At 40.3% G+C, this 15453-nt stretch overlaps 1 protein-coding gene across 1 annotated transcript in view; it reads right to left on the bottom strand.

Annotated features, from left to right (window-relative positions):
* Window positions 1-15041, bottom strand: part of bcar1 (BCAR1 scaffold protein, Cas family member) — a 48359-nt gene extending 33318 nt beyond the window's left edge. Inside the window, exon 1 of the mRNA XM_082541292.1 lies at window positions 14317-15041. Coding sequence (XP_082397418.1) covers window positions 14317-14328 — 12 coding nt within the window. The 5' untranslated portion in view covers window positions 14329-15041. The remainder of the gene's footprint in view (window positions 1-14316) is intronic.
* Between the last annotated feature and the right edge of the window lie 412 nt (window positions 15042-15453).

Here is a 15453-nt window from a genome sequence, read left to right as displayed (position 1 = left end):
AGCTGACAGCTGGTAACTGTGCAGGGGCGGGTCTAGCAAAGTTTTGCCAGGGGGCCAGGTAGGGCATTAACAGGGAAAGGTGGGCACAAAGAAATACTTTTCTTTCTTATTCTCATTTAAAATACCTAGTTTTTATTAAATAATTATCTAAATCTTACAACCAAAGTTTTTATCTGACGTAAAATGTATAGAAATCATACATATACCAACAAGACTGTACATCACTGTCACAACAGCATTTGTTTTCATTCAAAGGCTTTATGGCTTTACTACCTGGTGGGTCGGTCTGTAGTAAAAATGCCCAATTTTTTTGTCCCAGTCCAGCCCTGCAGGTTAATACTGGCAGTGTCACCATGCCAGCTGACTGTATTTTATCATCAGCCAGTGTTGTTCTTTATCAATATTACCAAAGTTTACCATAAGGCAGCATAGAAAGTATTTACTTGCTTTCAGGTTTTATTCAAATATTAGTCTTTTCAGTTGTTTCTCCACTTTTTTCCTGTTTCAAAATCAAACACCAGTTTGTGAGAAGATTATCTTCTTTTTTTAACAGGCAGATAAAGTTTTGCATTGGCTAATTTGTCAATTGTTTGTTACAAATGTTCGTATTTTAATTTTCAAAAATGTTTTTGCCCAAAACATATGTGCACTATATGTCAGTAAAAATACTATGCAAATATTGCTGTCCTTGAATGCTGAGTAAGCACTGACAAAGCACTGATTGTATCTCTTGTACTTTATCAACGCAGTATCTAAAAACTTTGCACCGTAGTGGTTAAAATCTCATTCTAATAAGAGCTAAAAGTGCATTTGGTTATTAGGTTTATAGGATTATTGAATTATGGTTAAGGGTTGGTAGAATTTTTTTTTTAAACATTATCTGCCAATTAAATCTGCCACCCTTCTCCAAATCTGTGCCCCTACCTGGCCCCCCCAACAAAAATTTTCTAGACACGCCACTGGATCTACGTCTGACCTGGCAAAGATCTGATGCCACATCCCCTTCTGTCACAACCCTCCCCATTTATTCAGGCTTGGGAAAGGCACTAGGAGTATACAGATTTGGGGACAGGATAGAAAATAGTAAAACAGAGGGACAGCTCAGGTTCAGCTTTTTGTAGACAAAGTTAGAAACAAGGCTGAGGTGGTATGGAGATGTGCAGAAGGGGGAGGGTGGCTATACCAGACAGTGGATGATGAAGCTGCCAGGCAGGAGGAAAAGAGAAGGTTAGTGGATGTAATGAAAATGAGACAGAAGATGAGGTTAAGGATAGAGTGAGATGGAGATGGGGAAAGAAAAAAAGAGCAAAATAATGGGAATATTTTAATTTATTTATTTTTACCATCGATCAAGAACTGTTTTTGAAAAAACAGGTGAAAAAGTACAGGACAGGCATATGGAAACTATCATAACTTTTACTAATAATGTTTGTTTAGCACTACAAAATGTCAATTCAAAACTAGATCAGGAGTTCCACATGGCTGTGGATTTAATATTTTTAGTTGGAGTGGCTTCCAAGAGATCTGGACCAGGAGTCAGTCTACCATTCCTTCCTTGAACGGCCTATCGGACACCCTGGACTGAAAGTAATAAACCTGTAATAATAAAGTAATAAAGTTTGTAAGACTGTCGGTTTCCATAGACAATAAATCATCTGGGGACACACCCATAGAGAAGCTTTCTGTGAAGGCATACATTCTCCATGTATCCTTGAGCAATTCCTACACCGGAAAAAAATCGATCCTCTTCTAAGATGCAAGGTAAGAAGTCAGCACAAGTACAACTATCTCTATAATGAAAGCACTCTTTCAGAGATTTTCAAATACGTCAATGAAAAGATTCGTCAAGGCTTAGGGCAAAGGTCACAAGATCACACCAATTTTCAACCATGTTCACATGTTCACATTAAAAAACATCTGGTAATTCTTTGTTTTTACATTCATCAGGTGCCAATCAGCCCAAAAAGCAAAGAGAATTAAAAAAACACATGCCATGATAGAGTTCAGGTCTTAGGAGGTTAAACCCAAAACCTACATTCAGCCAAACAGATCGGGAGTTCTTTCTAATTTACCGCAAGCGTAAATTAAATTAAGAGAAAGAACTCATTATTCAACCATTTTCTTCACTGCTTATACATTTGAGGGTAGCATATCCCAGCTGCCATGGGACAAGAAACAGGAAACACCCTGGATGGGTCTGCAGTCTATAACATGGAAAATACAAAGAGATGGACAACCATTTATGCTCACACTGACACCTACGTTCAACATCACAACATGCAAACTCCACACAGAGAGGCCCGCGTTAGCCAGCAGGTTTGAAACAGGAACATTCTTTCTTTGACTGCATAGCCACACTGCAGATCACTGTTCTGATTCAAAATCACACACAAAATCTACCCTCGGCTGCTGGGCGAGCAGCAGAGAGTGGGATAACGTGTAGGTGGGAAAGTTGTAGTTGCATAACATAGCAGGTATACTGCCCCTGGAGCAGCTAACATCATCTATGAGCCAGCAGAAGTGTCAACTTTGTCCTGCTCAAGACAATGTGAACACACACACACACACACACACACACACACACACACACACACACACACACACACACACACACACACACACACACACACACACACACACACGGCTTTGTTTCCATCTATGTGATGTATAAACAAAATTATGTCCATATCACAAGCATTCATTTCAAAAATCCCCACTGACCCCTCCACTTTGCTCTGCCCACACAAACAGAGTAATGTAATCAGCGTCAGCGCACTCACAGCAGAAGTTTAAGTGAAATTGTTTTTTAAAAAAAAGCTCTTTGTCTAAAAGACTTTTGTCGTTACGTCTTTCATGCTTTTATTCTGGAGGTCAACAGTCTTTTTTGTCAACTGTAGTCTCTTTCAGTATCAGACTGTGTGGTGTCAATACACTCTATTCACTACTCGGTTACAGCCATCTACAGCCATCTGGGCCATTATCATAAAACTGTGTCCTAGATCGCAAACTGTCTGTGCAACAGTAAAAAAACCCTCCAAACACTGGAAATGTACTACATAGAGCAGAGAGTAGTACTATGTAGTAGTATGCTCTGTTTACCCAATGTTTCAAGCAGTTATTGGTCTAATACGGCAGATACATCACTAGATATTTGTGATTTAAGGACCTGGTCCTTCACATTTAAAGGTAGTAATCAGAGCTGAGCATCACATACTTCGTGATACTGGCTTATAGAGTGGCTGTAGCACGAGAAGTAGGCATACCAAAACTCTTAACTGAAAAAAAGAACAAAACCGTTTCAGTACATTCATGTCTAGTAGCGAGTTCAATGAACTGCTGTCTAAAACCTTCAAAAATATATTTCCTATTCTATAAGCCTCATAGCACAGACTTTTTCCTGATAGAGGGAACTCGTTGTTCTACTGTCTGACAATCAGGTCTTTGACAGCGAGGCACAATAACAACCATTGTAGGCAGCGTTACACACTGCCTATAGGATGAGAGGCAGATAGCAATACATCGGCCATTACAGTTCAGTTTGTATACTTATACACAGAAGTCAGTCTTTTTAATGATTATATATGCATCTTCTCACCAATCACCTGTTGGACAAAAAACTTGCACTTGCATGTGCAAAAAAAACCCCCAAAAGAACAAAAATTTAAATGCACACACAAAACCCTACACACAGTTAGGACAGTACATTGAGCTACAAACAAGCCAAGAACTCCAGCACATACACACGGTCCATATTTATGGGAAACTCCATGCAGGTCCGGCTCAAATATTGTCCTCTGACATAATGAGTATGAAAAAATTTGCTTCGTTTCTACTACTAACAGTCCACTGACTGTCTCCAGTATCACTGATTACATGCAAAGTATGTTTTTTTTACCTGCCCAGCAATACTTTACTTTCAGCAACTTTTAACATGTCTCCAATCACAGTAGTTGTCTCATAATAAGAAGGTCCTGGATTCCAGTCCACCAGCCAGCTACAGCCTGTCTGTGCAGGGTGCGTGTTCCTTCCTGTATATTTGCTGAATGGTTGTCAGTCTGTGTCACCCCTATGACAGACTGGTGACCTGTGCAGGGTGTTTTCCACCTCCTCTCATGTGACAGCTGCGATGGGCCTCAGACCCACCGTGTTCCTGAACTGTAGAGGTGGAAGAAAAAAAAATGTCCTCTTCATTGTAACATCATTTAAAAAACTACACTGTCTGCTTTGTAAAAAGTGCACCCAAACAGACTTGATGACACCCGTTTAGTTTTACCAGTTATATTTTTCAAGGATATCACGTCTTTAAAGTAGCCAGCTGTACTGACTGTGGTTCCTCCTGATCTTACCTTCAGCAATTACTAAAAATGAATGGGAAAGAAATTCTAAATAATGTGATGGTTCTGTGGCATGCCTCCGTCTCCCTGCTGGACATGCTTGAAGATAATAAGAAAAGATATCACTTTGATTTCCAGCATTGCACAGTCCTTATAATCACTGTGTGCAACGACAGCTGACTGGAGGGGGTGCTAGTGGGACTTACAGTGTGAATGTATCTGCTACCCTGTTGTTACTGACTACTTGCTAGTCATTATCATAGAAGCCTGTGCATTAATATTGAAGATTGAATATTTGCATGTCAAAAATGCTTCTGAAAACATTTCAAAGCACTGAAATTATCCCATGCTGTTTAATATTTTGGTGGTGAATAATAGATGTCTCAAAACGGCATTTAAATACCTAAACCACAGTTTATCGAATCACTCAGTCAGCGGAAGCCTTCTTTGTCATTCATACAATAAACAAAACTTTTTTCCGAGTTCTTCCACGTCTAACCTGTTTCTGCTGACAAACACAACGATGATTCATTCTTGTACTGTAACATAAAACTTGCATCAGCCAAGGCAGGAAGAGACAACTCCAGGCACCCTCCTTCCACAAGTTCTACATACTAATTTTTTCTTCTTTTCCTAAACGTTTGTTTCCTCTGGAAAGGTTTTTGAGGTCTTTTGAAACATCTCTTTTAGTCATCTTGGCTCGAGTTGTGCTAAAAGGTGTGCGTGTATGAATTTGTTCAGAAGAGGAAAACCTGCCAGGTTTACACTGCAAGAAATTAAAAGGAGCTTAATACTGAACATGAATGTAAAGAGTAATCTGTTTATCTCAGATACCTTGTTTTAATAACCCGCTGGGACCAGGAATTCTTACTAAAACGAATCTCCCAGGCCTTACCTAACCCTAACCCAGGACTGGAAGTATAACTCTAGCAAATAAACAGATCCATTTACATAGTTACATTACAGAGGAAAAGAAAGACGACAGACAAGTCCCAAAAAGCTCTCCCAGGGCTGTGCAGTCTTTTTATAGGCCATCAGAAGTAAAGTAGGCTAATTAGCATTCTGCCCCAGTATGCAGTAGCAGAGTACTCGTCTGTTTTCTGCACTTTCTACTGCATACTGCTAGGATGGCATAAATCTGTAAGACGTCACAGAAGCAAACACCACATGAAAACGACCATCTCACCTGACTCTGTGTGCCTCTTGGCTTTAGAGCTGATGCTAACATTTGACTGATGACTTTTAAAGCATCAGGCTGCCTCGCTGACATCTTGCCCTTACAGCAGCCTAATTAGCAGCGTAGCCTGGCTGCTCTTTATTCTGTATCGTTCAGAAAATAAGAGTTACCTGGATTATGGATGGATTTTTACCATTTACCATTCCAGCTGCTACATAGCATACCAGCTTTCTGTACTCTCGGTGCGCTATGACAGTGACACTGAATTGGATAGGTGGTTAAAAAAACTGGACATTGCTGTGAATCTGACTAACATCACTGATACCAAAAGTGTATCTGCCCTTTCTACGTCAGCTCCTATTTTTGTTGGGGGCAAATCAGACATGAAGTACAGACATGATCAGTACAGAAAAATGACCCAGTTTAACCTCTGGGTGGTCTTGGGTCGATTTGTGCCATTTTTCATTGTTCGTATACACGCCATTTGCACTGTGTTGAACGGAATATAGCCAACTTTTCCAAAAAAAAGTCTGGTTACATATATTTCAAAATTCCAGTCTGACTCCCTTAAATTAGCTTCAGTGGCTGAGCTACAGATAAACTTACACTATTGGTCCTAGTGGTCGATTTGTGCCCCATTGAAACCCATTATAAACGCTATTTCCCATTCCACGGTCATTACAACCAAATAATGGGCCATCTTCCGAATGTTGGTGGTACTCGGGAGTCCGGGCCTTGGAATTGTATCTTTTGGGAAATATTTGATTTCTTTGTTTTTTGGGGCTAAAAAAACAGTGCGGCCATGTGACGAAACCGGGATATAAAGGGTTAAAATCCGCGAAATGTAATTAAAACTTGATATGAATATTTCAAGGAGAAGTAGGTCTAAAAGATTGGCTAATTTAAAGTGGAAAAAAATATTAATATATAGATATTTTATGGCACTTTTCATGGCGTGGTCGATTTGTGGCTCTAAGCGCAATAGTGTATGCATTTTTCTAGGACCCCCCAGAGGTTAAAAAAAAAAGGTAAAAATATATATATATATATTTTTTTAGCCATCAATTTTAACTGGTGGGTAAAAATGGGAAAATAACCCTAACTGCAAATAACCAAGTTGCAGTTAGGGTGAGTGAAACTTGGCTGGACACTCTCTCTCACACACACACACACACACACACACACACACACACACACACACACACACACACACACACACACACACACACAGATTTATGAGTTCAATCAGTCTAGCTCCTATTCTGTGAATTGGTTGTGAACCACAAGCCAAGCAATTTAGTCTTCACAAATGCCATCCCACACCATGGACCAGTGCGTAGAGGTAGAAGGGAAGAACAGATTAAGATCCTTTGGCAGAAAGGTGGGGTGGCATGGTGCTAAAGTGGTTTGCACTGTGGTCTCACAGCCAGAAGGTTCAGATTTTGAACCCACGGGCCAGCTTAGGTCATTCTGTGTGGGTTCTCCCAAGGAACTCTAGCTTCCTCCCACAGTGCAAAGACATGGGTTAACTGGTAATTCTAAATTGTCCAAAGGTGTGAATCTGAGCATAAACAGTTGTCTCTCTTGTGGTAGACTGGCGGCATTTCCGGGGTGTACCCTGCCTGTCCCCCTCACAGCTCTGTGACTGACAACATCAATGAAATGAAGACATCGTCCACACTAACTCTGAGTGTGGATGTAAGACAGACAGTTTCCCAAGTGCATAAAATAAAGCATCAGTGAGCAGCACATAAATACCAGTCATTTTACATTTTCACTTTCATTAGCGTTTAGTTGTACAACACCTACTATATTAATAAAGTTTAACCTATTTGAAGCCAGAAAGGAAAGTTGGCAACGCTTCTGTCTGTGCAAGTTAACAGAGTATCATTACTCTATCGTTAAGACACGGGAAAATGTGATGGATTATAATTGTTATTCCAGCAGAGGTCTACAAAACCAGTCTAAAAATTTGAATGATCCTTATTATAGCAAAGGTAAAACATAGGAGAATTCCTGCTTAGTAACCTTAAAATTATCACTGCTGACCTGACTACAGCTGCCCTGCAGAGCTGCAGTTTCACACTTAATTCTGGTTCGGTGGACTTGCACCTATTCCAAGTGTCTTTTCCAGCATTAACTGTGTTTAAGATTTTTTATTTCAACACAACATTTTTCATTCTTTCAAGTGCAGCCACGGTGGTGTTTCAAAAACAGCATCAAACATAACACCGAGAGTACATGCAAATCTGATATAAGGTCCATAAGAACAAATAGAGGTGTTCTGTTTTAGGATCTTATGTTTTCAGGCTTGTAGAACAAAACAGTGGCAAAAAATATTGAGAAAAAAAGATGTAATTTCCCACATGGTTGTCTCTAATTTGGAAGATAAGCTATTCTGGAGCAGTGGTGCGCCACAGTAAGAAGTGACGGTCCCTTTATAATACTAAAAACTCGGGTATAAGCCTTAAACTATCTGGATAATTCCAAATCCAGCTTCATAAAGCAGAACAATTGGTCACATTGACCAAATATAACAAGTTCTTTCTTCAGTCCAAGCGAAGGTTTAAATTTGCAGAATTCACTGAAAGTGCTCAAGAGATCCCGTGTTTATAAGAATGGGACGAATGGACAGACAGCCTGAAGAGTTTGTGCTAGACAAAATAAACTTGCACACTCCTATTCTTGCTTTTCACAGATCACAGTTATTTTTTTAAGACAACTTAAGATTTCAAAGATAGATGAACATCTAAATTACCATCTTATGAAAAGGCTTTCCACATAGAATAAATCAGAAATAAAACTGCAGTATCTCCCGTCACGTAAAGCCCTGTCCCCAACTGTCACACATCACATTTCATCATGACACTTGCACTTTTCATAGCAAACATCTCAACAGAGGATGTTAAGATCTGGCGAAAGGTGGGATTTAAGATGGTGTGTGTGCGTGTGTGTTTGTAGTTAGATAGGGAAAAGGACCTTTTCTCTCTCTAAGTAGCCAATCAGTCACTCTCCACACCTACAGTTTGCGCACTACATAAGCAGAGAAAGTCCTCCTCAATGATAGAAATTCAAGAATTCAAGGAATCGTGGTGCAGTGGTTAGCACTGTCTAACAGATGCATGGATGGATTTCTAACCAGAGGAAAGACCAGCTGATTACTTCACAACTGTTCTGAATTGGGACATACTGCATTTGGTCTGTAAACAGAACTCTCACATTTGGAGAACAGCAATACTGAGTGACTACCTGCTCCTAAGGCTCAACAGCAACCTTAGAGGGATTCAAGAATCCAGGACATGCAATCGGTGTGTTACCCATCAAGTTCAGGTCTTGTGGATACTTGGGGTGTATACCTAAGAAGCCTGACCTGTTTGCCAGCTTTGCCCTACAGAGTGGACTCAGTAAGTGCAGAGCAAAACTGAGGAGGTCTGCTACTGTCTGGAACCTCACATAAAAAAATGGCAGAAATCAGAGAAGACTGGTTAAAATGCTGTATCACACAGTGTATTCTGATGATGTAGGCGCTGTCCCTTGACTCTTGTCATCACAGTAGCACCATCTGTTCTGAAAACCCATCACAACTCAGACTGTAAAGACACTGATGGCGCAGACATTGTGTGTCACTTCTGCCTTCGCCATTGACGACAAAAACTGACTCAACCCTTGTCTTTCTGACACAATCTAACATAAACCAATGTCCCTCTTTTAATGACCTGTAGGTGGAGTTATTTGATATGATGAAGAGAAAATTGGTGGTTTTCATATCTTCTCCACTTCTACAATGTGTGCATAGACTCTTTGGCCCGTTTTTCATTTATATCAGGCCAACAGGAAGTCAACTTCATTCAACTTCAATCAACTTCATTCAAACTGCAAAAATCTAATTATCTAATAAATTATTCATGTTATCCAACATAGTCTGAATTTTAACAGACAAGTTAGAAAATGTTCTCAATAAAAGAAATGCACACATTAATACTGGATGTTGAATTTTAACTTTTGAACCAAATTATGAGTGGAAAATGATGGCACTGTTGGGGTATTGCATTTCCCACAATAGTGAAACACATGCTTAGCAACAGATTGCACATGGTGACAGTACCATTGAGTTTAGAAGTCCTCTCAAAGTGTGCTCGACTTCTACATACCTGAACAGTAAAGTCATTTTCATGTGAAAAGGAAAGGCTCCAGTTTCACACAGCACAAAGACACTTTCTGCATTCATGGTTACAAACGTTCTGCAACTTCATCGTTTTATTTATGATAACCAATCTATATCTTGGGGTCTTGGTCACAAGCAGAGTCGTGACTTCATGTCCAACATCCACAGTGATCTGGACACTGCACTGGTCCACTGTATTAAAGACAGAGCTGAGTGATACCTACTTTTCCACCCTCACCTATAATACAAGTGTAAGAAATGAATCTGCGTCAAAGGTTTTCTGAGCTTACCCTTAAAGAGGATGAGGAGCTCAGTCAATTGGAAGGGGCTAAGAGTAGGATCCCTGCTCTTCCACATTAAAAAAAAAGAGGCCAAACGGGTGTTTTACTCGTTTGGCCAGGACACTCTGGATGCCTCCCGGTTCAGGTGTTTTGAGAATGTCCATAGGCAGACTTGGGACACAATAGAGATATTTTGTCTCCTGGATTGCTTTGGAATGCCTCACTGTCCTCCTAAAAGAGCAGGTGGAGGTGGCCGACGGAGAGAGTCCTGCTTAGAGTGCTGCCCCTGGGAACTAGACCCGGATAAGCAGAACAAGACAGACGGCTGGATGGACAGACTTTTTGTCAGAGGGTTTTCTTTGGATTACTCATTGTAAATACTATCACATAGTTGCTTTTTTACATTAGCCTAATGGTAGCTCACATGAGACTGGTAAAAGCTACTACACAGAGACCACATGCTAGGGGGCTAGACAGAGCATCAGAGTTATAGGCTGTGTAGTGGTGGGTCTTCACAGAATACTGCCGGCAAAAAATGCTTTGTGTGTGCATTTGTCTGGCACAGCTAGAGGACAGAACAGGGTAATGGACTCAACGTTGTTTTCATCTTTACTATTTTGGGAACAACATTTACCCAAGAGTGTGGCAAGTAGCATTCTGAGATTTACTCATCAACAGAAAGTCTACCCGTGCTTGGTGCTGCTCAGGTTTTATGTCACACATTGCTGAATTTGTTCTTTTGAAGCAGAATGATTCATTAAATTCGTTTCAGGTTTTATGAAGGCAGCTAACTCAAAGAAAGCCTAGCTATATTGAGTAATCTTACTAATGTCTCTGGAGAGAGATAAACACACACTGGGGAGTTTATTTCCCACTTTCAGATATAAAGAGACAGAATTTAGACTATACCAGCAGGTGAGCCTTGTTCACGTAAGACAGATCATTTGGTTTACTAGAATTAGTAAAAAAAAAAAAAACAAAAAACACAACAACAACAAAAAAATAGCTATTGCAGCTGAACAGCTAAAACAGTGCGCTATTAAATCACAACATTTGACTGGCATTTGACATGACTCTCCTCCAGTCTGCCCTTCTAGTCTCAATGAGCACTGAAAGCAATAATTAGGCTGTTTAAAGTGCTTTTCATTAAGCATTTATTTGAACAGGCACACTAAATGTGATAATGTGAACTGCTAATTAACACAATGTCCTGAATCTTTGAAGGTGTAAATGAGGATGCATTCACTTACTTAAAAATGCAACTGCACATAAACAAAATATTAATATCTATACAAACGATACTATATAATACACTATTTCTATATTACTATATTGTATTTTTTAAACTCTTGCCACCTCCATACATCAACATTTTGACTTTCATTTGTCAAAAAACAACATAGTGACAACAAAGTTATTAATTAAGACTGACACATAGACATATAGATCTAGATTAACAGACTTATTGCATTGCATTTAAGATGAACCTGCTCTATGTTGCATTAATGCTACAGGTATTATCTACGATAGATCGGATTTTCAATGTTTCCAGTGGTCTGGGTTTTAAATAAATAAATAAATTATAGTGCTTGAATATGATTATTTTACATATTTGTAGTTGGAATCTTTTCTTCTCCTTGCTTCTGTGCAATAACTGCACATGTATAATCTAATCTAAGTGCTGATGGGGCGGGGCTATTCATTTTCTCAAGTTTATTAATAACTTACATAATAAATTGAATGAGAAGAAATGAATTAAAAACATATAAATCATTATAATAATTGTAATAACTGATTAAAACTACTTAGGAGACTTAAAATAATAACATTAAAAACATGCCTAATGACATACGCAATCATAAGTGTTCCAAAGAAACCTGCACTGTGCAGATGTGATGCGCTAATGTGTTCTAAATAACAGGATTTCTCCACATCTAAGACAGCGAGACTTCTGTATTACTCAGAGAAATGTGTGATATTGATTATTGAGCAATGCATTTCTTAAGGAAACACACTTATCATCATTATGCTGTCAGTTCACATCACTGCTGCTCACCTGTCACTCTCATCCTATCTTTAAGTCTTCAGTAAACACAATAAACATTGTGTTGTTAGTATTTGTTTGGTTCTGATGAGTGATTTTTGTTTGCTGTTAGGTTTTATGAGATCTGGATGTTTTGCTAAGAAATTGGAAATGTTTAAATCTTATATTGTCTCATACTGACAATCTACTGTAAAGATAAATAAAGAAAAAAGATTATGTAATCCCTAAATATTTATTCTATTCTATCAAAATATAACAATAAATAACAGGACGTGACTAATGTTGATCATCATTGCATGTTTAAAAGAAATTAAGACATTAACAACAGAAGGATGTGATTCACTACAGGCACGCGCTGAAAACCTGTCACAAAGGGAGGTAATCCTTGGATACTTTACTTATGAATATGTACATATATAGATTTAACTATATCGTACTGTGGTATCATAACTACCTAAAGCTTTATTGACCTCAAATGACACCATTGTATTGTTGGAGTGCACAGTGTGGAGTGAGCAGTGGATCAGGAAGTTGGTTGTGTAATCTAATAGAAAGGTTGTTTTTCCAAAGTGTTCCTGGGAAAGATACTAAATGACCCCATTCTCTGCTCTGGTTTGTAGTGTAAAGTGCTTTTAAAGAACTGAAGCTAAAAAACAAGGACTCTATAAAAGCCAATCCATTTAACACAGAGACTTTGGTCCAAGCCTGACTCAAAATGTCGGCTCAGACTTTCACAACAAGAGTGCTGATCTGTTCATCTCACCTCTGTGTTAGTCCGTGTTTACCACACCAGCCATTAGCTAGCATCAGAGCTACACTGCGTGGAGGCAACAAGGAGGCAACCAAAAACTTTAGACAGCTTAGTTGACACGACCTGCAGGCCCGGTCAGCTTTTCTCTGTCTCATTATGTTCTGAGCAACACTTGTTAGGAAACTTTCAGTAATATAACATGTCCACAGCTCCATTGATATTATTGGTCTTCTGTATGCCTGCATTCACCAGAAGAAAAAGTCATGACTCTTACAATGAGCTGAAATTAAACCAGTGGGCAGAAATTAGGTGAATGAAGTAAATTTGTTAATTGTATTAATTTTCCATTGTTGTTTTGTCAATTCAGATTTTTAATATACACCAAATTTTTGTTTTGAATGTATCATCTGTACCACCTTTAGGTGTGCAGTCCAAATAGGCCAGGAAAATGTCACCGTGGATGTCAGGCAACACTCCAGATTAACACAACAGCAGTGTAACAAAGATTTCCTTTATACAAGCGGAAAACAAGTATCGCATTACTTCTTTAAAAGGACCACTGAGCACCGGTGTTAATAACCTGCGTCATTAACAATGGAAGCAGCACAATTCAAACTAAAGTAAGAGCATGTGCATTGCTGAGTACTCTCTGGCAAACAGCCACCGTACAGCACTGGCGCGTGCGCGCGCGTACTCACGCGCCCACGGTAAAGCCTCCAGGAATTGTTTTTAAATGAGAGCTTAAGGAATGCGATAAAGACCAGCAGCACAGCTCCATCAGGGCCATCTGACATCCGCCGCTACAACATCCAAATAATGCAGCTGGCACCCAACAACACACACATATATATGCATTACAACCAGTGTGTGTGTGTGTGTGTGTGTGTGTGTGTGTGTGTGTGTGTGTGTGTGTGTGTGTCCACCCCCAAAACACACACATATACATGCATTACAACCAGTGTGTGTGTGTGTGTGTGTGTGTGTGTGTGTGTGTATCCACCCCCAAAACACACACATATACATGCATTACAACCAGTGTGTGTGTGTGTGTGTGTGTGTGTGTATGTGTGTGTGTGTGTGTCCACCCCCAAAACACACACATATACATGCATTACAACCAGTGTGTGTGTGTGTGTATCCACCCCCAAAACACACACATATACATGCATTACAACCAGTGTGTGTGTGTGTGTGTCCGTCCAGCCCAGAAACACACACAAACTGTCGCCCACCACAGAGCCAGGCTCAGGCCTCACAGAGCTCCGGCACACTGGCTCGTCACTGTCCTTTACTAGCAGGCAGAGACTAGTTAAAGGTACACTCAACGTTAGCCTCATCAGCCATAGGCTCTCAGTCCATTTATGAATTAGAAATGCTTATTACATATTTGCTAATTATAGTGTGTAGCTGTTTCAATCGGTGCCAGGCTAACAGCAGCTATGTGACTGGGTGTGTGCTGTAGTGAGACAGCTGTCAGTGTTATGCGTGCTCCGTCCTGCTCCACAGAAAACGGCAAATATGAAACATGGGAGACGAGCAGCGACGTGTTTGCTGACATACTCACAGGAACAGACATTTTGCTGGTGCTCCTGCTTTAGACCGCTCGGTGCTTCGTCGCTTGCTGCTGATTTATTTAGCACTACCAATTGTTCTTGCTAGCTCTCCAAGTGTCAGTCCTCCGTTATCCCGTCCATAGTTAGCTCCAAAGAAAAGGCAAAGGTCCGGCCGGACACGGCGGCTGTGGGCTTCTTCAGACCGGAGTGTTTTAGTGCGGGATGTAGCGGCAGCATGAAAGCCTGTGCTGCCGCCTGAGTGTCAGCAGAGCCGGCTTCCGCCTCGTCTCCTGCCGCTCCCTTCTCTGTCCCAGATTCCTTCAAGGATATCTTTAGAAAAGCTTCCGCTCGGCCACAGGGACCGGGACCGCGCACATTCGTCAGAACAGCGTGCTGTCGGGTCCGTGCCGTTATCCACCGGGAGGAGAGCCGTGCCTGTCCCGGTCTACCGCCGTCCTCCAGCACGGATCATCCAGCGCTGCCTTAAAGGGACCGGCCTACATTTACGATACATGCGTGCTACCCTCTGGGGTATGCTGGGGTGTGTTTCCAGAAATACACGAAAAGACTACAGCGGTTCCGCGTCTTCGTGACCATTTACCACCGATAACCGATATAGACAACTGCTGTACCAGCCGTGCTGCTGGCCTTTGGCAGTATGAATGACATACAGCACCAACAGCACCGCACTGCTGGTACAGAGCCCGAAACATGCAGACAGCGGAGAACCCGCTGGCTAAGAAGAAGAAATGAAGTTGGAAAAATCATCCGTTATTGGGTAGCTTTCTCAGGAGATGGGTACTTTGTATCAAATTCAATTATAAGAAAACAGATGGAGTATTAATTAATGAAAACATTCATTTAACAAGATCACCATTATAGGTCCATGCATTTAAATCTCTCATGAAACACCAGACTCAAAAACAGCTGTGCTGATCTCTGCTTACTGAAACCCCAAGATGATCACCAAACCAAACCACAGCTATAGTACCTGCTTTGCTAGAATAAGAGAATACATTAGTGTACAAAAACTGGCATAGGACAATCAATAGACCTTTGAGTTTATTGTATTTATTTAAAGATGGATCAAATAAAACACACTTTGATGATCTTCACCTGATCAAATTTACACATTGCCTTTAGAATGT

This window comes from Aulonocara stuartgranti (assembly GCF_965226115.1).
Source record: "Aulonocara stuartgranti genome assembly, chromosome: 7".
In the NCBI taxonomy this organism is placed as follows: Eukaryota; Metazoa; Chordata; class Actinopteri; order Cichliformes; family Cichlidae; genus Aulonocara; species Aulonocara stuartgranti.
Note: the sequence above shows the minus strand (reverse complement) of the source record. Positions and strands in the feature narration are given on the sequence as shown.